A 26,560-nucleotide genomic window follows, 5' to 3' on the forward strand; every position below is an offset into this window, starting at 1 on the left:
TGCCACGTGCTTTGGTATTCCAGACGAGACTATTTATCCTTTGCCTCAAAGATGAGGGCAGAGATAAACACGTGCTAGTACACCTCACGTGTTCATAAAAGCGGCGACCGGGGTTTGTTCCAATCAAGTTGGGGTGTGCACGTGCCACCCTGTCCTCCGATTTCCGGGCCTCTCTCCTCTTTCTCACCCTGCCCTGTTGCCAGAATCTCATCATCTTTCCTTCTACCTTGTCGTTTCGGAAGCAAGTCAATATCCGGGTGACTCTTCCTTTGTGCCCACCACACTTCGTTTGTAGTGTGCTCACTTCTCTCCTTAACCCTCCCAGCTCGTGGGCTTTGCAGGCGCTGGTGGGACCGGTGAGCTAAATACATAGCATACCCCTCCGAAAGGTCACTGAATAGAGAGTTTCGAGTGGCTCGTTGCGGGACAGAACCTCCCTCCCCCATATAAGACCTATCTCTATTGTTGTAAGTTATGTGTTCTTGAAGCTCAATATCGTCGCGGTTCTTTTAGTTGCAATATGCGTGTTGGCTATATGACTAATATTGCTGCCCCTCTATAGGTGACCTTACACGATGCACGTCAAAGATAAGATCACCCAAAATGATTCTGCGGGGAGAATTGGAATTTCTTTCGAGTTCTTCCCTCCGAAGACCGCCCAAGGTGTGCAAAACTTGTACGACAGAATGGATCGCATGCATGCACTGGGCCCTTCCTTCATCGATATCACTTGGGGTGCTGGTGGTCGACTGTCCGACCTCACGTGCGAAATGGTGAATGTAGCTCAGTCGGTATATGGTCTTGAGACTTGCATGCATCTGACCTGCACGGACATGCCAACGGAGAAGGTAGATTCCGCCCTCCAGGCCGCCTACAAGGCTGGCTGCACAAACATCCTGGCTCTTCGCGGTGATCCCCCTCGTGAAAAGGAAACATGGGAGGCCACTCAGGGAGGATTTCGCTATGCCAAAGATCTGGTCAAGTATATTCGGGACAAGTATGGGAATCATTTTGACATTGGCGTGGGGGGTTATCCGGAGGGCGCGGACGACAATCCGGATGTGGATCTCTTGATTGATCATCTGAAAGAAAAAGTTGATGCTGGAGCTTCATTCGTGATAACTCAAATGTTCTACGATACGGATAATTTTATTGAGTGGATCAAGAAGTGCCAGGCCAAGGGAATCAATGTACCAATTATCCCTGGTATTATGCCTATTCAAACATATGGTGCATTTCTTAGGCGTGCGAACTGGACGAAAGCTCGAATTCCACCTGATTGGCTGGAGACCCTGGAGCCCGTCAAAAATGACGATGCCGCTGTGAAAGACATTGGAAAGGGGCTAGTTGCGGATATGTGCAGGAGGCTTCTCGCATCTGGCATTAAGCATCTGCATTTGTAAGTTCTCTCCTTTTCTATCAGTGTCGAAGACTATAGACTAATGACCAACCGTTAGCTACACAATGAATCTTGCACAAGCAACGCAGCTGGTTCTTGACGAGTTGAACCTTCTGCCATCCGAGGAGACACCTCTTCAGAGACCCTTGCCCTGGCGGCCATCTTTGGGTCTCAATCGCCGAGGCGAAGATGTTCGCCCCATCTTCTGGCGTAACAGGAACTCCTCCTACATCGCCCGTACGCAGACATGGGATGAGTTCCCCAACGGTCGTTGGACCGATTCCCGCTCACCCGCCTTCGGAGAGCTTGATTCCTATGGCATTGGACTCAAAGGCACGAACGAACAGAATGTCCAACTTTGGGGAGAGCCCAAGTCTATTCGGGATCTCACCCATATATTTGTCCGTTATTTGGAAGGCAAATTAGATCGCCTTCCTTGGAGTGACACACCATTGAGTTCCGAGGCAAACGTGATCAAGGATAATTTGATTGAACTTAATAATAGGGGCTTTTTAACCATTAACTCCCAGCCCGCTGTCAATGGTGCAAAGTCTTCCCATCCTGTCTACGGATGGGGCCCCAAGAATGGCTTTGTATACCAGAAGGCATACCTTGAACTCTTGGTGCCTTCCTACCTACTTGACGAATTGGTCTCGCGCATCGAGAAGAACCAGGACCTCACTTATCATGCGGTTGCAAGGACTGGTGAACTGCGAACTAACACCCGTGATAGCCCCAATGCCTTGACCTGGGGTATCTTCGCAGGAAGGGAGGTCGTCCAGCCTACAATTGTGGAAACCATCAGTTTCTTGGCCTGGAAGGACGAGGCATACCGTCTAGGTGAAGACTGGGCCAAGTGCCATGATGCCGCCAGCCCGAGCAGGAAGCTGATCCAGGGTGTTGTGGATAGCTGGTACCTGGTTAACATTGGTAAGTTTCCAGCCTTTTTTATTTATTTTTTTTTTCTTTTCTTTCTTTTTTTTTTTTGATTTGCGTCAATAGCTGATGATACGTTTCCTAGTCAACAACGATTTCCACAACACGTTTAGTCTCTTTGAGCTGTTCAAGGACTTGAATGTGAAAGACCTTGATTCGGAGGTATCCGCAGACAACGTCGACGAAAAGCATCCGGCCAATGGAGCAGTCCCTGAGGCTATGGTGAAAAACTAATTCTGCATACTCACCCGTCAGACCGACAAGCATGACATGTTCTAAAATTCTCTTGCACCTCTTCAACGATCGATTATCATTTATTAATTCAACATATCTCTCAACGATACCTGCCTGTGGTTACTAAATACAAAATACCCCACCGGCCTTGAAATGTCTTATGGCGACACGAAAACGAAGACCTCTCAACGATTTCTTCTTTGAGCGTTATTCTACTTCAACATGACTGTTAACATTCCAATCTTATACCCCTAGGCATTGATTTCGATTCATTTCATCTTGTTCTTTCTCGCCGACCACGGGAAGAGTCCAAAATTCAACATGGTAATATTTCCCCGATAGAGCTCGAATCGGCCGGACCAGGGGAAACGAACCCTTTCTTTCATTCTTATTGTCTTTGTCTTTGGAAGCAACCCAGTCTTAAGATCGGGGTGATGATCCCTTACGATAATTCAACACTACGGGTGATGACGGAGTTGGTTTCATGAGCATACACTTTAAAAAGCGATCCTCTTCAACATGGGATACGGGGTCTCTTTTTTTTTTTTGTTTCCTTGGCTCTGCTTGTTTGATACATGTCTGGATACATATTTATTTCTCATTATTTTTCGAAAAAAGAAATAATCTCCCTCCCTCAATTGTGGTTGTCAAAATACTGCTATGGCGCGTCTTCGCAGGTACCTGTAGCCTCGAAGTTAGAGTCCATAGGACTGTTCATTCATGACATATAGTTGACATTCCTCAGTTGGAGGGACGAATAGAGTGTTCGATATACCAATGAATCATAGAAAAGTAACGTACCCAGAAAGCGAGTGAGCCGCCACTACCGACCAGTGAAATGGGAGCCATTAGAAACCCCAAAAGAGATGCATTCCAATTGCTACATAGATTAGTACATTGCCTCCGTGTATAACCCCGAATATGATAATTAGAGTGGCTATTTGCCGCCTTGACTGCTCTTTTTCGACATCTTGTTTTATTTTCCGCCTGTAAATCTTGATTTTCTTTGGCAAGAAGAGCTGTTTCATGTAAAACCATTTCAAATTCTTTTGTAAATTTCTCCAGTCGTGCATTAGCAGGAGATGAGGGGCTCTGAATATGCTGTCTAAGCAGTTTTTCAATTGTAGACACCTGCTTTTCGAACTACTTAAAATTATGAGGTGTTTTGGGACCGGACTTGGTTGGCCAACTGCCTAGAGGTGTAAGAATGCTGGTCGAATATTAAGCTACTCAAGAGCTATTTCTGGATTATATGGAGCTAAACCAGTTGCTGAAATCCCATTATCAATACTCTCTTCCTTTAAAGCCTTTGTACGAGCTTTGGGATAGGCTTCAAGAAAGTCAAATTTGTCAATATAGTTAAAACCAAGCCGTGCCTTGTCCTCAACCAGACGTACGTACTCGCGATTTAACGGCCCAAAGCAACCAACATTAAGTGGTCGAAGAAGATGTGATGAGTGTGGTGGCATTCAGATTGGTATAATATTATTCTCACTGCAAATTTGGTCAAATTAAGGAGTTAAATGGCTTCCATGACCATCAACAACCACCAGGAAATATCGTCCAGTTATACGACCAGCTGTAGCAGGAATAAAGAGCCTTTCAAGCCAGCGTAGTCAAATCTCATCAATAGTCCATCCATCCACTAACTTCAATCCTTCAGCTATCTAGTGAGGTCTTATACCAACCTTCCATATGGACCTTTCTCTTAAAGATAATACAAGGTGGAAGTGTCCATCCAGTACAGTTAACACACTCAACAGAGGTGGACCATTCTCGATTGCCTGGCTGCACTAGAAATGGCTTTCCCTGCATATTAGCTCTGGTAACTACTTTAGCAGTAGCTACCAGGCCCATTGCAAAGCAAGTTTCGTCAAAATTATAGATATTTTCTTGTGCAACTCCATGTTGTTTTAGAGTGATTTGTGCGCGACCAAACCACTCCCTAATAAGCTTAGGTCCTCACATTTAGCGCGCTGGTGATTGTATCATCGAGAACATCTTGATTTAAGCTAACCATGTCGTTTGATAAAGTTGTATGCCCATTTATCGCTAACAGTCTGTATGGATGCGGTACTACCCTAGCAGAAGAATATTGGCCATTTCTTGTACGCGAGATGGTCCGGGGTGGGGGGCAATTCCACATCGATATGATAATAATATCCATGGTACAAGCGATTCCTCTTCATTTTGAGTCATTTCATGACCATTTGCGCGTATTTATGCCCGGTGTAGACGTCCATTCATTCGGTGTTGAAGATTTGTGCGGGCATCTTATAAATTTGTGCAGCGTCACAAATTTTGCTGATTTCCTCTTTATTTTTTTTTTTTTAAAAAAAAAGAAAAAATATATTGCTAATAAGATCCTCTTCTCTTGCTCCGCTGAATTTTTCGAATTTATACGCGCTTTTGGAGGCATGGTGGGTTACTTATTTGCGTCAAATATTATGATGCGTAGAAACCGGAGAGGTGGCTCGCTCGCTTTCCAGTTACGTTATAGAATTAGTGGCTCACATAAAAGTCTGGATTGGGGCTCACGGCTCTCTGCCTTTCATGGCAGATTTTACAAGGGATGGAAATGAGAACGATGGCACAGAATGGATAAAAACATAGTGTGCCAGATAAAAATGCATAGCTGAAAAACAAGAAAGCATCGCTAGCCACTGTAAGAATGTGATTAGAGGGCCTCCTCTCCTGAGCTGAAATGAATGGCAACGTCGATAACAAAACCCTCACGCCAATAGAGCCCTTCCTAAAGCCCCCAGGATCCATCCAAATGGTTTGGTCACCCACACCACCCAACTTCCAACCAGCACTATATACCCGGCCGCTCGGCCCACCACCATCATGATGAACCCCAAAGCAACGAGATAAATCACGGCTTGTCCAAGCTCCGTCAAAGACCGAGCAAGGTCCTTTTCGTTCGGTCTCGGCCAAGATCCTGTGGTGTTGTACACGTAACAAGCCGTCAAAACGTTCCAGAGCACATATAAGCAATGACCAGCCATTCTCAAAATGCAGGTCAAGGAAACCTTCAGCAACTCCGTCCGGGAATTCCGATTGGCTATGATCTGGTCATACAGCCCTTGGGCTTGGGCGATTGATAAGACAATTATGTCGATAATGAGGCCGAAAGTCACGGAATCCACCACCGCGTCTTTAACAGTCTCCTGTATCTCAACATTGGCATTGTGTGAGCTGCTGTTGATTGTGGTAGTGCTTTTGGGACGCAATACTTGTTCCTTGGGCTCGTCCTTTAAGTCATCCACCTGTTGTCCATCTAGCTCAGCTACTTCGAAGATCCTAGCACTTCGTGCTGTGGCCTTCAGTGCTTGTTGATCGCCGGTAGGGGACGTAGTTGGGACTATTGGCTTTTGGGCCGAAGTAGACTTGGCAAATTGAGCTGGATCTGTCACACTTCTCATTGGGGTCACATTTTCGTTATCGGGGCCCGCACCATGGACCTGGGATTGTTGACTATTGAGCGAGCGTCGGATATGATTTTCCGTGGACGATTTTACCATGCCTGTGGTACGGATGTACCCACGGATAGGGTGTGGGTGTTCTATGTTGTTTTGTCGAGCTTCTGCCTGATTTTGGGCGGCGGTACAGTTTGTTGTGGGACTAGCCTTTGACAACGTTATGTATTGCGTGTTTAACTTTCCCCACGAGGTCTGCGTCGCTCGACGTAAACCCGATGGTGTAGAGTTCGTTGGAGGCTTTGCTCTGGCGTCGGTGATGGTCTCGCCTCCTGCTTGGGAGGCGGGTTCCTTCGGTGCAGAGGATCTATCTGCCGCACCTCTCATGTCTACCATAGACATCATAGTGCGTTTGATAGTGGGTGTGATAATGAACACATTGTCCTCTTGGCTGCATTTCCATTGTTCTGGGACCTTGGTCAAATTCTGGGTACGGCTCGTGTTCTCCTTGCCCGAAGCTTTGGGAGCGGAAATCTCTGCCCTTTCTGGTGGCCGGCAGTTGTTCTCGCGGCACATTGTAGTGGTCGACGGCTTCGAGCATTGGGCATGCTTCAAATTCTGAGAAATTGGTTTCCACTCTTCTTGAACGACAGTCTTCTGGTCAAATACCGTCGCTTGACGAGGATCGGCCTTCTTCCATTCTCTAAGATTCCTGGGAACGGAAGTTGACACGTCGACTACTCTGGGGTGCACGGGACGCTCGCCCGCGGTTGAGAAAAGCAATATCTCGTCGGGATTTTTGTCGTTCGGCCCGTTCATTTCTTTGCACCCTAAAAAAGACCCATCAATGTTTAATGCTGTGGCAACTTTACATTTTGACCGTGACGGTGACTCTTCCCAGATTGTGCTAAATCGCGGTTTCCCAATCTCATCGGGGCAGTAGTATCGACCATTACTGGGCTGTTGCGATGACATGGGTTCATCTGACACTGCCAGAGATGCTGCATTGGAGTCTTGGCTGTCAAGATTGCCCATTTTCCTTGCCTGAGATTCTGGAAAGCGAAACTTGTCTTCTGGGGTTGTGGTCCGTGGACTGGGTAAAGTGTCTGGATCAAGCATTGCCTCTCCCTCTTTATGAACCTTATCTATGCTTCGCTGAAACTCAGCGATCTGATGCGCACTCATGGTGGGTGGATTTGGCTCTTTAGCTGACGGCATGTTCACGACAAACCTATCCTCCCATTCGGTTATCGAACTGCAAGGCCCTGATACAGGTGATATAGAGAGGCGAGAATGAGCGGATGAGTCTGTAGCTGTATCGTGTCGCTCTGGTAACCTCCGATTTGCAGCGTCGCCGGTTTCAAGAGCCTTCCTTTGGTCCTTATTCGATCGTGATTTGCTTGGGCCTGAAAGCTCGCCCTTAGAGCTGGGAGCAGGGTCGTGTCGGCAGCTGAGATTGTGATCGACTGCTGCAGACCTGGGAATGGCACTTTGCATTGAGGCCTTTTCAAGATCCTTTCCGACATGTTTTAGTTTATGTCTGGTGGTTTCCTGTTTCGGAGAGCCAGTCAATGATAGGATCTTTTGGTAGGCTCCGTAGTAGTAATCCTTGTGCTTGTCTTTGGCTCGTGAGGAACGAGGGGACTCCCTGTCAAATTTCTCTTTGACCTTTTGCCAGTACTGCTCACGATCTTTATCAGCCGACTTCGCTGGACGGCGTTCTAATGGTATAGGGGGCACCTTAGCCCGGACACGCCTGCCTAGGGAATGCTCTCCATGTTCGGCCACGGGTGACTTCTCCGTGTATTGTCCCCTAGCTTTGTCCGCGATCTTCTTCGGCATCGGGAGCCGTGTAGGTGTGACTTTCCGTAGTGAGGCCTCCGGTGTGGATTTTGGGTCTCTGCTTTCTGAAGGGAACTGACAAGGTTGGGTCCCTGTTGCAGGTTCCTGGGCTAGATCGCATTCTGTCTCTTCAGCATCATTTTTTGCGTGTTTAAGATTGCGTAATCGGGCCTGTAGGTTGAGTATATGTCCATCGGGCAAATTAAACCGTTCCTCCATGTTAGTGCGATGGCGAACGACGGCTAGCAGCTTCAACTTTTCAGCTAGGGTCGGTATTGAGTTGACCCATTCCCCCCGAACACCTTTCGTTGTCTTTTGCTCCGTTGTACGCACGTTTACACGCCTTGGGAGGCGATTGTTGTGTGGCCGTTGAGGTAGTTAGGACATTGCAAGACTCGCAAGGAAATTTCTGCAGGGTAGGATATTTTTCCACTATTCCCATGAGTTGTGCTGCAAGAAAGGGATAACAGGTGTAATGATGTTGCTGGAATGTTAAGGTGCACGCGGTGGAATGTATCAACAAACTGATTGCCCGATAGGGAATGGATGACTCCGAATTCTTGTCTAAAACAGAATGGAATGGCAGCTGCCCTCGTCAGGTTTTTACCCCGCCTGCTATCGTCATCGGAGAGTTAGGAAGGCCATGGCTCCAAATTTAACGGCATCATGTCAGCCTGTCCAACGAAATGCTGGATGGAGAGGTTGCCATATTCAGAATGGACAAGTAGGGTTTTTCTTCTTTTTTCGTAATAGAGTTGAGAAAAACATAGCGACCTAAACTGGTAGCTAAACGGGCGCAGGAGGATTCCAAACATATAATACAGTGGCTGGCCATGCTTCCGTTGTCCACATTCTTGAGCCGATAGAAGTTTGCTGAATGTCCCCAAATGCGGAAGAACAGAAGCACTAAACCAAAAAGAAAAAGAAAAGAAACCAGAAACCAGAACTATGAAATGACAACGCCGTGCTCCGATGCTAAACTGGACCATAGCCACATGCCGTATGCCTTGAATAATATGATGGCGCTGATGGCGCTGTTTGGAAGTTCAAAGAGAGAAAAAAAAAAAAAAAAAAGGCTCATCTCTCCCGCCTGAGAGACAGACGGATGACGATTTATTTAAATGTTTAAGCTAGTAGTATCCTGTTTCGCGGCGTGCATCACCCTGACTCCGTCTTGGTGTGGATGCAAGGGGACTCACACTCCCAGGCACATTGCTCCTCTTGAGAGGGCTTGATGGTCGCTTCATTGCACTTGTCCCCCGTTCTTTGTAGAAGAAATCCGCGTTGCTTTGCAGACGGCGGTCAAAGCTTGTAGATGTTGACCTTCTTAGCGGCGAATTGGCATGGGAATATATGCCGAGGCTACCACCGTCTCCAGTGCCCGTTGGAGTTTTACGGAACTGTGGCTGGCGGATTGAAGAAATAGGCTTCCGAACAACAGGAGATGCATCTCGCAAATGGCTGGGCGTCTGTAAGGGTCCTTGATACTGAGAAGACCCCGGAGGCGTAGCAGCTAGTGGTTGACGGCCCGAAGACAATCCTTCAGGATCGACGTGGCTGACATAATTTGGATTGGGACTCGTCTTGAATCCCCGATGGACGATGAAGGTCGGAGTGAACGTGTCGACCTTGTTGTTCTTAGCATCAGAGCCAGATTGAGCAGCGTCCTTGTAGGAGAACTGAGTGCTGACATCTCGCATCAAAGGCTGGGTTCGGGGGTGTACGTATTTGACATCGTACTCCTTCAGCACCTCTTTATGGACCAATGCCGAGTCTTTCGCTTGTTGGGTGAAAGATGATGAGAGGAAACTCATCTGCACCGAAAGCAGGCCCGTAAGGAAGATAGCTGTTACAATGGTTACACTCGGCTGTGGATCCGATAGCTGCGTAGGTAGGAAAAGCAAGTAAACAAGGACATGTCCAGGACTGAACAAACAGAATAGGCGCACACAGATCGGTAAGGGGTCCCAAACTGCAAGCTCCCAGACATCCCGTTGCGCACTGGGGTGCGCCCTTGACTGGGCCGAACTAGATATGGCTTGAGCCAGGTATCGCAGCGGTGAAGCTGTCACGGGGGTGGAATCGACATGCACACGGTGAGCAGAAGGTGTTGCAGGGGTCTGGTCAATCGAGGCTTCGAACATGCGATAATGTCGCTTGCGGTAGAAAGTGTAAAATGTGTTCAAAGCGACAAAACAAACTAGCAGATGAACGACGAAGGAGGCCTATCAATAGAGCTATCGTTAGCACCACAGCGTGATCCAAGCGTCCCATCAAGTGCCAAAATAAAAGAGTAGAATGACAACGTACAAACCAGCTCGACCAAGGAGCACTACCCTCATCACCAAAAACATCATCTACAGCCCGACTGCCACTTGACTGACTGTTGGCTCTCGCAATCAGGAACGCAATATTTAGGATCACACCCAGCGTGAGCGCCCAGTTTTTTTCAAACTGATCCCAATCATTGGCATCGATCTCTTCCGATAACCAGAGCAAGAAGTCCAACGGATTCAAGTAAGATTTGATGCGTTCCGCCACAGGTCGGCGGCGTACTAGCCGGGCCATGATGAATGCGATGGAACTACAAACAAAATGCAAAACACTGCGTTGCCGCTAAGGAAGAAAAAGTTAGCCTTTCCATATCCTCGACGAGTCATAAAATCCTAGAAAAGGCACATCGACTCACCTCAAAAGAACAAAGACAAGCCGAAGGGAAAGTTTTCGACTCCGCCGGTAAACAAAAGAAAATAACTACAGTTGAAACGATCCGCTTAGGTAAGCATCTTCGGCCAACGGCTCGTTATGACGACGTGCGATCAGGTTATCGGGAGGCTTCCTGAACACTGGCGCTTCGGTGTGCTCTGGACTTATTTGTTCTTGGAATTACTTAAGTTGCAGAACTCTGCTTTTCCACCATGGCGGCGTCAGCCGTGTCCTATAAGGTACTGTACATTAATGCCTATCTCCCTTCTGGGGAGGGAACTGCAAAGTATTGGCTAACCGTGCTCTTGCCGATCTAGGAGCGGCAGCTCCTTGCTGTTATTGGCGATGAAGAGTAATGACTGGCCATAATTATCGTTGTATGTTTATTCCTATATACTGATATCCTATTTCCAGCTCGGTGACTGGTCTTCTTCTCGCCGGCATTGGTGTAAGTACTAGTTCCCTGGGACAGATAGTCGATGGATGGACGCAACGACGATGAGCGGTCATGGGCTAATGGGCTATTACAGCATGTCACAGACGGTCCCGATGCGCAGCGGAATTTTCTCGTTGTAGATTCGAAAACCGAGACCTCGACAATCGAAAATGCGTTCCGCAATTTGACCCAAGAAAGGAAGGATATTGCCGTGGTCCTCATCAACCAACATGTAAGTATTCCCGAGGCAGTCAACTCCCTTGGTCATTTGATCTTGTGCCTCCTCTTGGTTCCTCGTGCTGACGCTCTGGAATCAGATCGCAGAGCGCATCCGACACAGCGTCGATACCTTTGCCGACCCATTCCCCGCCGTTCTCGAGATTCCCAGCAAAGACCATCCCTACGACCCTGAGAAGGACAGTGTGCTTAAGCGGGTGCGGCGTCTGTTTGGAGAATAAATACTGGGCGTTTGGTAGTTTATCACCTTGTCGTTTCCTTAGTGGGGCATCTGTTTCGCTGGAGATGGACGGTACATATTTGGGGACACCACTATTGTTGCGAAATGCTACATGGTATGACCGCTCGCTCGGAAGAATGGTTAACTGGAAAGGGAAGATACCCATTTGTCAGAGTTATGCACATAGAACCCTCATATATTTGCTAACTGCAAACCCTCCAATGGAATTCTGAATCCCCAGTCCTTCTATGGCTGTTCGAATTTGCAACTACGATCTTGTAAACATACAGAAAGAGAAATGAAATCTCTAAGTGATATTTGGTAATGCTTTCACACCGCACTAAATGGAGGCATGCGAATTAGAATGTAGAGGTTATTCAAAGAACACATCAATATAGATGATTCCCGATATGGTTGGTACATGGCCATTATGCGCTGCAGCGTGCAATAGGTAGTAGAAGTAGCTCTTGATGGGCGTCATGAACGCCGTACGGAATAAACAACATTTAATAACAGCCAAGCAATGATCGTGAAGCATCCAAACTAGCATGAATGGAACAGGACATAGGTGGACGTGCAAAATGAAACATTCGCTACGGATTAGGGAAGAATAGCAAGGTAATCCAAAGTCGTGCGGCATCAGGTGATCGATACGGATAGTGAAACCCCGGGCAAATTCAACCGGGGCTCCTAATGGAGAAAGGCAGCATCATCAAGCCTTCAAATGTTGACCTTAACCCATCTTGAACTCAATATTTTTTGCCTCGAGACAGGTGATCCGCTCATCATCTTTCGTAAACACATCGGCATGCACAGAATACTTGCCCTATTCAGACATTAGCTGCTCACTTTCTAATGGATCCGACGTGAATATAGCATACCGGAGGAATCTGCCTAGGCAGATCGACTTTCTTTGTCAGGGACATGTCACCTTCCTCCAAAGGGCATTTAAGGTCGACATTGACAATCTGGTCGCAAAGGTCGGCCTGTTGCTTGATAAGAGTGATCAGGCCGTATTTAACTTGCAGGAGTACGTAGGCGCCCTTTTCGATCTTCTTCTGTAGGGTCCCCTTGGCCTTGATTATGAGGGTTTGTCCACTGCAACCGGTTAGACAGAGGGGCTTATTATCGGGCGTGTTTGACATACGGGAGAGGAGGGTTGGGTGATAAGTCCACCGATTCGATTTGGATGACGTCCGAGGCAGGGTCTGTGCAATACTCTAGAGGGTTGTCTCCTGGTACTAAGGTGGCATCGTCCAACTGGATCGGGACCTGAGAGGAGCCAAACAGGGCAATAGATCGAGCCGATGCGGAGAGAGGAGCAAGGCAGACAAGCAGGGTAGCTGTCGTTGATAAGAGCTTCATGGTTCAGGAATTGCCAACCCGATGCTACTTTAGAGAGTCAGGACGTAAGGGAACCAGCGCACACGAACCCTGCAGTAACGGATCGTGGCAGAAAGGGTAGAGTGGTGGGTTTTAGAGGGATTCGATGAGCTAGTTGAGGGGAGAAGCCATCGGGATAGTCATGGGACTGTTCCTGTCTTGGCAGCACCATAATGAGCGGGCAGGTGCACGTGACGGGTGCTGCTATGAGAATGGCGCAAGCATACAACTTGCATCTACTTAGCTGCTAGCTAGTCCTTATGTATACTGAAGCTGTCGATCTCATGCAACCCTTGACTCTGCTTGACTAGAGCTATGGAGTCGAAATCCCACTCTTTCGTGGAAATGGACCCACCTCGTTCTCAATGAAGTTACAGTGGATCCTCGCTATTACGAGCCTCGCTATTTACACGATCCTGGCCATAACGAGAAGGAATGTTGCCTTAATTTAAACTCCCTACATTTAACGAGATTCCTGGCTATTACGAGTCTCGTTAATTTTTCTTCGTCCTCCTATACAAATCTCGTTATATCAAGGATTCCGCTTGTCAAATAACGCCTCAGAGTAAGCCTATCTCAACCGCTGGCAGAGTCAGCGTGATACTAGAAGCTATTTTTGCGGGTTGAAATATATATATTTCCTTAGTTTCCCTGCCTCCTTGATATTACGAGATCCTCGCTATAACGAGATATTTGGGCTGTCTCGAAGACCTCGTTATAGCGAGGATCCACTGTACTTTCTTGACCTTGTAAATACTGCGAGGGCCTCCTTCACCGACTGTAGCGGAAAAGAGAGAGAACAACCAGTGGCCAACAACCGTCGTTATTTTATAGTAGGGTATTTACATGCTTCATATATCATACTCGTCCTCTTCCAACGGATGTTTACATTCAGTGTTCCGAGACAAAGATACCAGCCATACCCATGCCCTGGAGAAGCAGTCAATATGTGGAAAAGACTAGAAGTAGCCAAACAAAATAAGACGACTTACAGTTCCAATACACATAGAAGTAACAGCTACTCTCTTGTTTTGCCGTCGTAGCTCAGAAAAGGCGGTGACAACCTGGCGTGCTCCAGTGCATCCCAATGGGTGACCGATGGCACTTTGATGGTCAGGACGGACATAGACTAAAGAGTACTCAAAAGGAAAATTACGGGACATACATTGCACCACCCCGGGGGTTCACCTTGGCTTCGTCAAGATCCAGTTTCTTGACGCAATACGCACCCTATATGAGGTCAGCAGATAAAACAGAGTCTTAAATCAAAGGGTCACTGCAAACCATGGATGCAAATGCCTCGTTGATCTCAAAGATATCAATTTCGTCCTTGGTCAAGCCGAACTTGGTGAGAATCTTAGGAATGGCAATCGATGGGCCAATACCCATGATTCGGGGCTCCAAGCCGGCAACGGTAGCGCCACAGAACTTGCCCAAAATCGGCTGCCCCAATTCTTGTGCACGAGAGCGCTTCATGAGGATGACGGCGGCCGCACCATCGGTGATTTGACTGGCATTCCCACCAGTAGTAGCATTGGGCTTCCACTGAGGAAACGCCGAACGGATCTTTCCAAGTGACTCGGCAGTGGTGCCGTACCGAATGCAATCATCTTGATCCACAACGACGTATTTCACTTCCCCAGTCTTGGGGTCCTTGGTCGTGGTACGGACCGGGACGATCTCATCGTTGAACCAGCCAGCCTTCTGGGCGCGCTCCGCCTTCTGGTAACTCTTAGCGGCGAATTGGTCGTGCATCTCGCGAGAGATGTTGAACTGAGCCGCAACATTCTCCGAGGTTTGGCCCATAGGTTGCTTGTTCTGAGAGGCGAGTGGGTGCGACATAATCTGAGAAGACATCTCCGGGGCACCGCTGTCGGGATTCGTGCTCATACTTTCTGCTCCCACGGCAACACCTACGTCGATCGAACCGGCCAGAATCTGGTTAGCAATGTTCTGAATGGCCAGCAAGCCGGAAGAACAAAATCGGTTGGCAATCGACGCCGCTGCAGTCACCGGGAATCCGGCCGCCAACACCGCAGAGCGTGCGATGTATGCCGAACCGGGGCAAAGTACGTTGCCAACGCACACATCTTCGACCAGATTAGGGTCAAGATTCGACCGTTCCCGAACGGACTAGTAGAATTGTTAGGCTTTCGGTGTGATTGAAAACCTTCGGGGATTATGGCTCCATACCGTCAGAATAGAAATAAGCAAATTATCCAAAGAGGTATCCTTCAAACCCCCCTTTCTAGCTTTCGTAAGGGGGGTGCGGACGGCCAGTGTGATGACCTGTTTCCGGGAAGTCAACTTCTGAATCCCGACACCGTTGCGCATTTGTTGGAGATCAGAAAACATACCACATCGTCCGGGTTTTTGACCAATAGCTTCTGCTTTGCAGCCGCAGCACTAGGGCCAGACAGCTGATTTGCGATTGAGGACAACCGTTGCTGTGGTGAAGACATTGCACTCGTTTTATCCAGGGGCTCTGTATGCTCCTCGGGATTCTCAACAAAGCAGAAAGAAGCACGTAGATGTTCTATAGATGGAAGGGCCTTCTCAACACCGGTTGTTATACTAGAACTGTCGACAAATATCCGGGTACCCTGAGTTGCGAGCCGCGGCTCTTCTGAGGCGATCAAGACCCTACTCAGAGGAGCGTGAAGGCGTCGAAACCTGAGGATTCAGGCTTGTCGGCATTGTTCAAAGCCGAGTTTTTTTGGTGTATTTTACAGTCACGCTGCACAGCCTCGGCTGTCGGCCCTGCGGAAAATGGCGCCTGTCGTGATACTGTACGGTAATAATCTGTATCTCGCCAACCAGCAAAAGCAGCTTCTCAATCGAATGGGATTAACAATTATGGCGATCACAAGAAAGAGTTGCACTAACTCCTGCAGGTCCATAGCCATCGATGACGGACTCGATGATTCTTCCGAGGCGCATACATACATACATGCAGGAGACATGAACTCTACTCTTGTCAAGGCGCGCCTACAACGTCCTCATACGACCATGGCTCGCTTGCCTTTCTACTGTCATCACTGCGCCGTGCATATCCAGGAGAATTGCAAGTATGAAGGGCTATTGAAGCTGAATTGCTGGCGGTGAAGATATTGGAGAATCGGGCCGCCAATAGACTCCCAGTCGGCCTGCTCTCGTCACGTTTAGTGGCCGCCTCAGGTTACACTGACGGTCTCCATCGGATCGTCTTCCGGCACCTTAGTTGGCGTGCCCCGGGAATAATCCTCGAACTTTCGGTTTCGTGCCACGGACGGTAGATCGATGCATTACAGCTCCCGGCCCCAGTTCCCGACTGTCTTTTCACGGCTACCTGGCTCTCTCTCTGTCATATACAAGTACCAGATCTGTGATCCAGATCAGGTCTAGAAAAAGAAGTCTAGTTCTGGGCCAAAACAAGCTGTGATGAGTGTGTATGTTTTTATTCAGCTGCTAGGTCTCCCGGTAATAATTGAAGCTTCTCCAATCTTGTTGAGCCGATCAGACCATTACAGCCATTGAAGGAGGACCCAACCAGCTTCCAACACAGTAATTACTGCCTTCTACGTGATTCTCGTCGGTCGAGGTGGTATGGATTTCTTTTCAGGAATTAGCGGGTCTTCTATGGCCATTGCGTCGGCCCTCTCCGCGGCTGCAGGAGCCTATCTTAATGCAAAATTCTCCATTTCCACAGATCTTTCCGCACTGTATCAGCATCGGGCCTGGACGCATCTTCTGGGTCAGCGAATTGCGCAGTTAGATGATACGCCCACAATATACAAGATGCTGCAACAGGTGGTTGAAGAAGAAAAGCAGGGCTCCGCGGAGGCGCTTTGGTTCGAAGGCAAGACATGGACCTATAGTCAGTTGAAAGACTGTGTGTGAACCTCCCTACATTCACGATCAACAAATCTGTTTGCCTTATTCTCAATTGCTGACTCGCTCATGTGCAGTGGTGGATCGGTTTGCTGCTCTTCTCCATGCAAAGGAGATCAAGCCTGGGGATTTCGTTGGTGTCTTCACCACGAATTCTCCGGAGATGGTTGTCACCATCTACGCGCTCTCCAAACTGGGAGCTGTGGCGGCCCTTCTTAATACGAACCTTCGCGGTATGGAGGAAATCATATCTACTTGGACGGTAACGAGTATTTGACTAACTTCGAGTTGGGGTAGACGATACCTTTGCGCATTGCCTCGACGTGTCCGGTTCCAAAGCCATAATCTCGACACCTGATCTGTCGCCGTTTGTGACCTCTGATATGCCCCATATAGCGATTAACATATCCTCGTTCGATGACATCTCCGTAGGGACGACAGAGCTCGTAACCACGACGGAACTACACCAATTCTCTCCCTTGAGGCTCACTGCTGCGAAGAGGTCGCTCAGCGACCTGAGCGTGCTCATTTACACCTCCGGCACGACAGGCAAGCCCAAAGCCTGCGCAATCCGCAATATAGCAACCCTCGTGACATCCACCCCACTCACGGTAGACGTCAACAACCGCTCGAAATACTACCCCTTACGCACCTACTCTTGTCTCCCACTCTTCCACGGCACCGCCTTTTTTACCGGCATATGCTACTGTGTCGGGAATGCCGGCACGTTATGTCTACGGCGCAAGTTCTCTGCGTCTCAGTTTTGGAAAGACGTCCATGAGTCCAGAGCCACCCGCATCCTATACATCGGCGAACTCTGCCGATACCTTCTCGCAACACCCCCATCCCCGTACGACCGCGATCACGAGTGCATCGTAGCCCATGGCAACGGTTTGCGCGAGGAGATCTGGGAGCGCTTCCGCGAGCGATTCGGGGTCCCCGAGATCCGCGAATTCTATCGCTCAACGGAAGGTGTAGCGAAATTTGACAACTTCGGCGAGGGCGCCTGGGGCGCAGGCAAAATCGGCTTCGCGGGACCCATTCGTCGGTTCCTAGATGACGACGTCTTTATTGTGAAATACGACCGGGCCACAGAGATGCCATACCGCGACCCGCAGACCGGATTCTGCACCAAATCTAAACTAGGCGAGGAAGGCGAGGCCATTGGACGGGTCCGAAACCGCGACTCACTTGCAGAATATCTTCACAATGAGGAAGCCACCGAGAAGAAGCTACTTCGTGACGTATTCCAGAAGGGCGACCTCTTCCAGCGCACAGGGGACCTGGTGATCCAGGATCACTCCGGCTGGATCAAGTTCCAGGATCGTGTGGGAGATACTTTCCGTTGGAAAGGCGAGAATGTCAGCGCCGGCGAAGTCAGAGATCATATCTGTCGGAATCCCTCCGTGCAGGACGCCGTCGTGTATGGGGTGAAATTGAACGGGTACGTATAACTCCACCAGAGATTCACCAGAGTCCATCTTTCTACCTGTGCCTCCATATTTCTGTATGGGACATATACGCTAATTTGCTGGATTTCATACATGCAGGTACGATGGTCAGGCTGGTGCCGCCGGGATTACTCTAGATGATCCATCCACGGAAACTGAATTCATGGCTTCTCTCTACCGTGAGCTAAAGAAGAAGGGTGTCCCTTCGTATGCGCTCCCCCGGCTTGTTCGCCTCACTGAAAAGTAAGTTTCCTACGTTTAACCACCTTGAGTATAACATGTGGTTTTACTAACAGCGGCTTGGGAATGTATTAGGGTTGCCACTGGCGTCACTTTCAAGCAAGCTAAAGGAGAATTAGCGAAGAAGGGGTGGGATCCTAGAGTGGATTCGAATGGCGACAAGCTATACTGGTTGAACGGATCGTCGTACGAGAAGCTAGATACAATAAGCTGGTCGTCGATTGAAACTGGACAGGCGAAACTATAAATCAGCTGCCTGTTAGGCTGTACATCCTGCACTTTTATGCACATATGGGTTGAGGGTGCTATGTACATTGGGTGGGTTGTAAATATGTGGTTCCATATAAATACGACTCTGTGCTTAGACTGGCGTATAGACTCCATTACGGTGTAACATCATAAAGGCCCTGGCCTGCATTAAACTGTTTCGACAAACCCCATGCCTCTTAATTTATCCCATCGGCCATTTCCCGCGTTCGAAAGCAATAAACCCAGCTCTTTGCTGATCACATAGCCTATGATGCTTCCCGGTACCCAAGAAATCTCTCTTGCTCTTGTCGACTTCTATCGATGTCCAGCCAAAACCCCAGCCAGAAAAAACTAACCACACTTAAACTAAAAAGAAACGAGAATGGGATGGAATCCTTCTTGGAGTATTTGCTATCGAGAATGACATTGTAGATCGGCTCGCATATGAAGGAGGATGCTTTACCGCAATGCTGAAGACCGAAGAATGAAAAACCTCGTTCCCGAGGCGTAACATCGGAAATCATTACTTGCGAGTAACTGGACCACGGAGACACAAATAAGCCATAGAATCCTTGGTATACCTGTTGCGAAGGCATTAGCAGCATTCTCAACGGATGGACAGCTTGCAGTCTATGTACCTAGAACACCCTAGCATTGTGGAATCCAAATCTTCGAGTTCATACGCCTATAACACCCCAGAAGTTGAGCAACATGATTGCCCCTATGTTTATCATTAACATCCTCTTTGTACTTAACCGGAACCAGAATTGACAGATCCAAAAAAAGTAATAGACCGAACACCTAGAGATACTCCTTGATTATGGACGGTTTCGGCATCTGAAGGGGACCTGAAGGATGTGTATATACATACCTGAGCTGCAACTCTGACCATCAGCAGGTGCGTCAAATGGAGAATATTGTACACCAACACTCTGATTTTCCAGGCTGCGACCACGGTCATCGTTGTAGTAATAAAGCCACTGAGGAGAAAATATCCTTCAGCTAGGCTAGACTTCAGAGAACTAGAAGGCAATGAGCTGGCGAGAGACTCACCAGTGACATAAAACAAGGTCTGCTTCAGCCCCCTATCAGCTTGATAGCATGGCACACTTGCTGTAGTCCTGCTATAAGGATATTACGCCTCCTGGATCTTGACCTGGGCGTCGCTTCTCAAAATAAAACCATGGCAAAGACGCTAAAATCCATATCCCAGTGGCGACAGCTATAAGTACGCTTAAGCCCCAATTATTATCCTGTTCACTCTTGTCAACATGCAAGCGAACAGGATTCCGACAACCATAGCAAGTATACAGATCTCCGCAAACGATTAAACGCACAAAGGAACGTTGACCAGACGGCTGCGCCCCATTCTATCGCGCTCGTCATATTCCTTGAGTCAGAGGGCATTGTCGTGTAGTCTTCGGCCAGTCGATTCATCTCCAAGCTACTGCGTGCCAAACGTGGAAAGCAATTTGACCAAAATCTGTTATTTTAGTCAGCAACAAATTCTTGCAGCGTCATCCAAGTAGGGTAGGACTTACGGAATAAGGAGAAATCATCGTTTCCAACAAAACAGCTATGGCCAACTTAGCAGTCATGAAAGAAGTAAGTGGTTAGTCACGCATGCATAGTAACTCCAAATCTTCGATATAGGTGGATGAGGTTTGATCGTTATTTTGGCTCGTTGGACTCAAATTGCACAATTCTATCTCATCTGCACAGTGTTATTCTTATTGAAGATTGGGAAAGAGAACGGATAGGAGCTCCATGCATTGGCATGGAAGACTGAGCCATGGCAACTAGGACAAAAGGACAACGGCAATCAAATGAGGCCTATTTCATACACACTTTAGGCTCGAGATAGTCTAGTATCCAGCCAACCTTGTCGATCTTTTATCTGACATAGGCTACTGGAAGCAAGATTAGATCACACAGGATGGAGGAAGGAACAGTGGAGATGCTGTCTGACCCATGAAGAAGTTGCGCAGTCTGTCCAAGCAGAAGGTACGTGGGCTTTTCTTTCGTGAGACCTTTTTTTCTTCTTCTCTGCAACTAGTGAAAGGAAATGTGAAGGAGTGTTATCCACACCAAAGCTCGTCGTGTGGTATAAACAATCCTATCGGCCAGTAACAGTCTCTGGAAAGCGTCAGTCCTAAAAATCTGTTAGTCAAAAATTGCGACACCCTGTAATCTCGTCGTCGCTGCGAAATATAGATCACAAAGTACAAGGGAAAGAAAATGGTGGCTATTTGCACAGGCTATATACCCACGAAATTATTGTCTTCCTATAATAGTTCTAACAGTGCGTTGTGAGCTTGATTATATCGAACAATTTTTAAGGTTGTGTCTAGCTGTCCGGCTACTTGATAAGTTAAAGAATACCTGCAGTAGATGTTAAGAACTAGATTGTATCATTGTGTTTTTTAAAAGACATAGGGAAGGCACCGGATTTACTAGACCGGGGTTAAGGCAACAAAAGTGGAAGATATCATTCACTTGCCACAGACAAATAAGTAGCTGTTTAATTCATAATATCCATTTTTATACCAGACTTCCCCCTCCCCAGCATCAGTAAAGCAAGAAAAGGGGCACTAGAAAACTCCAGCCCATGCTATGCCTAAGCGCCTTGTCTGAAAAAGAAAGAAGGAAAGAAAAAGACTGAAAATCAAAAGAAAAAAGGGACAAGAAAGAAGGGGCGAACAAGACTAGTTACAGAATCAATCCACCGACCAATTACTCCTCTCCGTTGGAGGACGTGCCATTTTTTGACGTACTTTTCCTCTTCTTCTTTTTTTCTTTCTTCTCGGACACTTCGTCGGCATCTCCCTCTGAGTCGCGCTTTCGCTTCTTTTTCTCTTTCTTTTCTTTCTTCTCCTTTTTCTTCTTCTCCTTCTCGACACTGTCGACCTCCTCGGGAGGCATAAATGCCTTCTCCCGCTCCTTCATCTTCTCCTCGCGTTTCTGGCGCTGGTTCTCCATCACCTCCTCTTTCTGCTTGCGCTCTTTGGCCTCCTTGGACAGGAAGTACTCGCCCGACTCGATCTGTAGATCCACCTTGCTCTTCTCCGGCGCTGGGGGAAATGGCGTATACACCTTCTTGGACTTGTCGGTGACCTTGAATGGCGTATGACGCTTGGACAGGGTGCGCTTCTTGAAGTTGGGCAGGAATCGGTCCCAGGATTCGTTGGCGAGGGTGGGATCCTTGGCCAGTTCACGCTTGATCATAAGCTCCTTGATGTGATAAATCGGGTGGATATTGGCCATGCAGTCGTTAACCACTTTGCGAACCTCCTTCAACCCCTTAAATGGACCCATGGCAGCGACCGTATTGCCCTGCACCAGGATATAAGTGCCAGTTAAGAGCTCGAGAGCTTTAAGAGTAGAGCCGGCAGGACCGAGGATACGTTGACGACGTTTGACAAACCGCTCTTTATTGCGCACCTGATTTCGGATCTTGATAATATCGCATGCAACTTCGTCGTCAAGGATTTTCAGTGCCTATGATTGAAGGATAGGTCAGTTTTATTTTATTTTATTTTATTTGGTGGTGGGTGGGGGGGGAGGAGGATAGAGAAATAGAAAAGAAAATGTACTCTTACCTGTTGCACAGGCACGCTTCTTGATAGTAACTTGATCAGATCGCGAGCTTTCAGGATCGCTGCCGGATCAAATGTTTTTCTCGTCGTCTTCACGGTCATACTACCTTCCACCAAATCCAGTGTACAGGCGATTCCATGTTTTTCCAGCGCTCTCGTCAAAACAGGCCATGCCTCTTTCAGATAAACTTCACGGTACTTTGGGAACAGAGTCGCAAAGGATGATTCCTCAGCGAAGTTACCGGCAACATTATCGTCAGGTTTGAATGGTTCGACCTGGTTGTAGGTTAGAATCTCGATGCGCAAGTAAAGGTCTTGTTCACTAATCTGATACGAACCTTCCATTTGTCGATGTCATCCGTATCCCACGGCTTATCCTTCTTGTACGTGGAAGGCATCTTGGATGCTGTGCTGGCTGGTGTTTGTTAGTTTGATCTTGGAGTGGAACTTTTTTTCTTCTTTCAGGGTCCGCGGGCTCTTACTGAATCGGGAAATATAAATGCCCAGATAATCAGGCATCAAAGAGGCATCCACAGTTCCGCCGTAAGCGCCAAAAGCGCCGAACCGGCGGATCGATGGGGACGTGGCGTTTAAGCGCACGTATAGTTTCGAGCTGTCGTCGCTTCTCTCGCGAAGATGGGTCCTGGCTGTCGCATCATGCGTTTATTATCCATTGGCTTTTGACGCGGTTTTGGAGTGCAAGGCCTTCAATTACCTACAGAAAGGGGCCGGCGGGCCTATTGCTAAGTGATAAATCACATCCTAGTACTATTATAATAAGCCTCCTTACTAGTCACCAAACTATTTGTAGTCCTCGGCATATGGAGCACTGAATTCTCGGGGCCGCGGCTCAATGAGGAAGACGCACAAATTCTGGCCAATTGGCCACACTGTGCAAACTCGGGCAACCTGTTCAATGGAGTATAGACCGTGCCTGTCTCCGGGATAATTTAGAGCCATTGCTTCGGTAGATAGACGGCCGATCCCCAGAGCAATGTTGTATTGAACCCGCGGCTCACTAGACCCACTGAATATCATGGGTCTCCCCATTCGTACGGCCCTTACACAAATGACGGCACAATTCAAGCAAATTAGGGGGAGTCGATTCTGGTCTATTGACACCATTGTATGATGGAAATTAGCCATGATTCTCTTGTTCTTGATGGACGGATCTCCCACTGACTTAGTAGATCAGTTAGAACCATCATTCTCATTGGTCACGCACGTCCCTTCGACAGACGCGTTGAGATGGACATTGTCGTTGTTTTCGGAGACATTGGATACGAACAATCGAGATGGTTATTAACTTTCTCTTGCAAAGAAAAGAAACCCGTAGACCAGGCTCTGTCCGTCTCTGTACAAGGGGGGTTCCTGGGAGTTTATCCGACAAGCGAATTTGTTTGGGTCTCAAGGTTCAGTGACTCGTCCCGTGAGTTTGGTTCCGTACCCGAGAGGCCGTTCCCTTTCCTCTTTCCTCGTTCCTGCCTGCCTCTTCCCCCTTTCTTTCTTTTCCCCCTCCTCCTGTTGAGGCTTCCAATGCGTACCGGTTGTGACTAAGTGCATTATGGATACCCCCTCCCTCGATACCTCCGTAGGGCCTTTTACTACTCCACACCTGTCAGCCCTCTCATGGTGGAGCCTGTTCGTGGATTATAGCTTTTCACAATCCCCCTCAACTTACTTCAGAATACCCTGGCGTGAGTGGCCTTGCGTGCGTCGACCTGTTTTCTTTTGAACCACGGTCGATACAGCTGGAAGCGAACAGCAGCAACAGCAACAACCAGCTTCCCTGTATCTTCAACTAGCTGTCTATAGACGACAATCCGTCCGTCGGTGCAACTCCCCTTGCTGGTGTGAGAACCAGGCTCAGACGCGGTACCTTCAACTTGACTATCATTGCAAAGGCTGTATTTGGGCGAGCCGTCCTGCAAGTCAATGAAGTCAGCAGCAGATTGAGTGAATAACTCCATGACCAGACATTTTCGAACGTCGAGCAGAAGTTGACCAAGAGGGAGTTTTAGCTCAGGACACCCAGTGTGGTCCTGCATGGGACCCAGCATTACACTTCTATTGTGACAGCTTATAGCGTGGTTTTGTGGTAACAGCAGAAAAACTGAAGGGCAAAACACTCAGCCAGAAAGCAAGAAGATCTCTGTTCGACTAATCATTCGGTTACTTTTAAAACTTTACGCGTCCAGGTGCAAGGTATCTAAGCCAAAGACAGGGAAGAATACGGCTTAACCGGCCAGCCCTATCAGACGAAAAGCCGTGTCGAGCTCAGCAGTCCAATAAAACCCCTGCGTTCGAACCTTTTCTCTTTCACAAGGCCTTTCGTCCGATACAAACGTACCTAAATCGTCAGAGCGTCAAACCAGATTCCTTTCGGATAGATCACTTACAAGGGGAAGTACGCCTTCAGGCCAGAAGTGTCAGCCTCTTGCTGTGCTCGTGATATCAGATCCTCAAACTCCTCTAAATCTATTCCCAAGTGTTGAGTAAAAGGATACAGCGCCAAGCTCGGCAACAGCCTCTTTATATTCTCGCGATTAACGGAGCCGATATCTCGCATTCTTGGGTCTAGTCCGGTGTCAGAATAACAGTCGCTCAAAGGACCTAGAATTGCAATCTGGGGTCTTACCATTAGACCATGCGCACAGAGGAAGTGGGATCATTCTAACATCTACTTCTGTCATACCCGCTGTAGTCAGGAGATTCCTCAGCCGTGTTCCCACGCGAAGGTCTTTTGTCTCAAGAGAACCCATGAGCTGACTGCTCCATTGCCTCAATGCATTTCGTTCGGTGATCGAGCCGTTGTCAGACTGGACGTTGAAGTATATCTCGACTAGTTGAACCCAGCCTCCGGGTTTAAGCACTCTACGCCAGTGGTTAGTTCAACCCTGACAATAAAATCCAGTAGTGGGTGGACAGCACACCCGTCCAAAGTCAGACCTTTTAATATCTCGAATATAAGATGGCCATCGGGCCTTGTTGATCCCGGTTGCAAGCAGCCTCGAGTGGACAAGGTCAAAATGGTTGGAGGGGAAGGTAAATGAACGGTTCAAATCATCGACCTAGGTGGCAACCTATTAGCGAGACCATTCCGGAGATGCCGTTAGAACACTCCAAGACTATCCCTGTTTCCCATCAGAGAGTGCGACAGCGGAAGGATTTTGTATGGCGACGTTCTCCACGGTTGTGATACCAATTTCAGGGGGAACGTAAGGCCATTAACTAACCTGTAGCCACAGATTCTCCGGTGTATCGTCTGGGTTCATATGTGGGAATATATCAAGACCAATTACCTTCGGATTCGACTCGTGAGCCAATCTGTGTCTGTGCTTCTAGGGGCTTTGTTTTTTTACCTCGCAGTCCGGATTTTGCTCGGCAACTTCGATGGCCCAGGACCCAGTGCCGTAACCACAATCCAGGACCTTTCGAAGACGGGGTATAGGAGGGAAAATCAGACGGTTGTCAAAAACCTGATTGAAAACGCGGTGTTGAAGTTCGAGGCGCTCTGCTTCGTCCTAGTGTGGATTATCATCTGCCTGGGGTTGGTAGTTCACATCGCGCGTGCTTACATCGTCCACTGGTTCAAAAGATATCTGGTTGTCGATGGAGAATTTCTGATATTCGCGTCGGTGGATGGTCACGGTATCGAGATATACGTCGTCTAACTCTTCCGTTTGCGAATCAGGACTCCTTGACGACCAAGCAAAGTCAGTATTCATTGTTTGCATAGGATCAAGCGCCAGGCTGGATACGTCATTTTAATCTTGATCTGGACGTTGACTTCACCCGAATACTTTTCTGTATGATTCAACGGCGATGATCAGGGGGTACAAGAGATGCACATTGCTAAGTGTGTCTCTATATTGTTGCCCGTGGACGGGATTATATCGTGGACACGGAAGTCGGATTCTTGAAGCGATCGATTGATGCGGCACAGAAGTTGGGAGATGGTAAAAGTACTGCTGGCACAATGGAATAGGGAGCGAGTATAATGTCTTCCATAAACGACAGAAGTCAATCTATGCGGGACTCAACATTCGTGCTAAAATGTACGGACGGTAGGAAAATCCACTCAGCCCAGTACCTGGCGTTTGCCTGGCTTCTGAAAGAAGAAAGCGAATCATTGGCAGAAAAAGCCTTGAAACACCCCTCCAGAAAACAACCCCAGGGCAAAAAAATTTTAAAAAACCAATTTTTTTTTTTAATTTTCTTTTTTTTTTTTAAAAAAAAAAAATTCCAGGAACCACCAGCCTTTACGTTACACAGTATGTCGGTGATCACAAGGGAATGGCCATAGCTATTGCCGAAAAAGAAATACGCATCTACCTTGTTG

At 48.0% G+C, this 26,560-nt stretch overlaps 10 protein-coding genes across 10 annotated transcripts; 3 read left to right on the forward strand and 7 right to left on the reverse strand.

Annotated features, from left to right (window-relative positions):
* Positions 1-575: 575 nt before the first annotated feature.
* Positions 576-2,569, forward strand: ATNIH1004_003324 (methylenetetrahydrofolate reductase (NAD(P)H) MET13; the record flags this gene model as incomplete). Its single annotated transcript, XM_033568002.1, has 3 exons — positions 576-1,399; positions 1,458-2,329; positions 2,421-2,569. 3 exons carry the CDS (start codon positions 576-578, stop codon positions 2,567-2,569), a joined length of 1,845 nt encoding a protein of 614 aa, XP_033429997.1.
* A 2,732-nt stretch (positions 2,570-5,301) lies between these two features.
* Positions 5,302-8,049, reverse strand: ATNIH1004_003325 (putative NTP binding protein; the record flags this gene model as incomplete). The annotated part of the gene is made up of 1 exon (XM_033568003.1): positions 5,302-8,049. One exon carries the CDS (start codon positions 8,047-8,049, stop codon positions 5,302-5,304), a length of 2,748 nt encoding a protein of 915 aa, XP_033429998.1.
* A 911-nt stretch (positions 8,050-8,960) lies between these two features.
* Positions 8,961-10,398, reverse strand: ATNIH1004_003326 (Nur1/Mug154 family protein; the record flags this gene model as incomplete). Its single annotated transcript, XM_033568004.1, has 2 exons — positions 8,961-10,055; positions 10,141-10,398. 2 exons carry the CDS (start codon positions 10,396-10,398, stop codon positions 8,961-8,963), a joined length of 1,353 nt encoding a protein of 450 aa, XP_033429999.1.
* Positions 10,399-10,748: 350 nt separating this feature from the next.
* VMA7 (H(+)-transporting V1 sector ATPase subunit F) lies at positions 10,749-11,430 on the forward strand (the record flags this gene model as incomplete). The annotated part of the gene is made up of 5 exons (XM_033568005.1): positions 10,749-10,775; positions 10,854-10,888; positions 10,951-10,984; positions 11,067-11,204; positions 11,290-11,430. 5 exons carry the CDS (start codon positions 10,749-10,751, stop codon positions 11,428-11,430), a joined length of 375 nt encoding a protein of 124 aa, XP_033430000.1.
* Positions 11,431-12,162: 732 nt separating this feature from the next.
* On the reverse strand, positions 12,163-12,794 carry NPC2_1 (ML domain-containing protein; the record flags this gene model as incomplete). Its single annotated transcript, XM_033568006.1, has 3 exons — positions 12,163-12,255; positions 12,311-12,527; positions 12,577-12,794. 3 exons carry the CDS (start codon positions 12,792-12,794, stop codon positions 12,163-12,165), a joined length of 528 nt encoding a protein of 175 aa, XP_033430001.1.
* A 909-nt stretch (positions 12,795-13,703) lies between these two features.
* On the reverse strand, positions 13,704-15,509 carry ATNIH1004_003329 (putative peroxisomal 3-ketoacyl-coA thiolase (Kat1); the record flags this gene model as incomplete). The annotated part of the gene is made up of 7 exons (XM_033568007.1): positions 13,704-13,742; positions 13,805-13,916; positions 13,978-14,042; positions 14,097-14,945; positions 15,006-15,101; positions 15,170-15,386; positions 15,460-15,509. 7 exons carry the CDS (start codon positions 15,507-15,509, stop codon positions 13,704-13,706), a joined length of 1,428 nt encoding a protein of 475 aa, XP_033430002.1.
* A 921-nt stretch (positions 15,510-16,430) lies between these two features.
* On the forward strand, positions 16,431-18,620 carry ATNIH1004_003330 (putative bifunctional fatty acid transporter/acyl-CoA synthetase (FAT1); the record flags this gene model as incomplete). Its single annotated transcript, XM_033568008.1, has 5 exons — positions 16,431-16,683; positions 16,760-16,915; positions 16,980-18,126; positions 18,233-18,376; positions 18,449-18,620. The coding sequence occupies 5 exons, from the start codon at positions 16,431-16,433 to the stop codon at positions 18,618-18,620; spliced, it is 1,872 nt and encodes a 623-aa protein (XP_033430003.1).
* A 2,735-nt stretch (positions 18,621-21,355) lies between these two features.
* Positions 21,356-22,616, reverse strand: KRR1 (KRR1 small subunit processome component; the record flags this gene model as incomplete). Its single annotated transcript, XM_033568009.1, has 3 exons — positions 21,356-22,120; positions 22,222-22,494; positions 22,557-22,616. The coding sequence occupies 3 exons, from the start codon at positions 22,614-22,616 to the stop codon at positions 21,356-21,358; spliced, it is 1,098 nt and encodes a 365-aa protein (XP_033430004.1).
* A 1,203-nt stretch (positions 22,617-23,819) lies between these two features.
* ATNIH1004_003332 (uncharacterized protein) lies at positions 23,820-24,278 on the reverse strand (the record flags this gene model as incomplete). The annotated part of the gene is made up of 2 exons (XM_033568010.1): positions 23,820-23,822; positions 23,910-24,278. 2 exons carry the CDS (start codon positions 24,276-24,278, stop codon positions 23,820-23,822), a joined length of 372 nt encoding a protein of 123 aa, XP_033430005.1.
* Positions 24,279-24,537: 259 nt separating this feature from the next.
* ATNIH1004_003333 (class I SAM-dependent methyltransferase) lies at positions 24,538-25,946 on the reverse strand (the record flags this gene model as incomplete). The annotated part of the gene is made up of 7 exons (XM_033568011.1): positions 24,538-24,568; positions 24,618-24,795; positions 24,857-25,092; positions 25,168-25,289; positions 25,455-25,520; positions 25,581-25,742; positions 25,797-25,946. The coding sequence occupies 7 exons, from the start codon at positions 25,944-25,946 to the stop codon at positions 24,538-24,540; spliced, it is 945 nt and encodes a 314-aa protein (XP_033430006.1).
* Between the last annotated feature and the right edge of the window lie 614 nt (positions 25,947-26,560).

This window comes from Aspergillus tanneri (assembly GCF_003426965.1).
Source record: "Aspergillus tanneri strain NIH1004 chromosome Unknown AapTan_1_pilon_pilon_pilon, whole genome shotgun sequence".
Lineage (NCBI taxonomy): Eukaryota > Fungi > Ascomycota > Eurotiomycetes > Eurotiales > Aspergillaceae > Aspergillus > Aspergillus tanneri.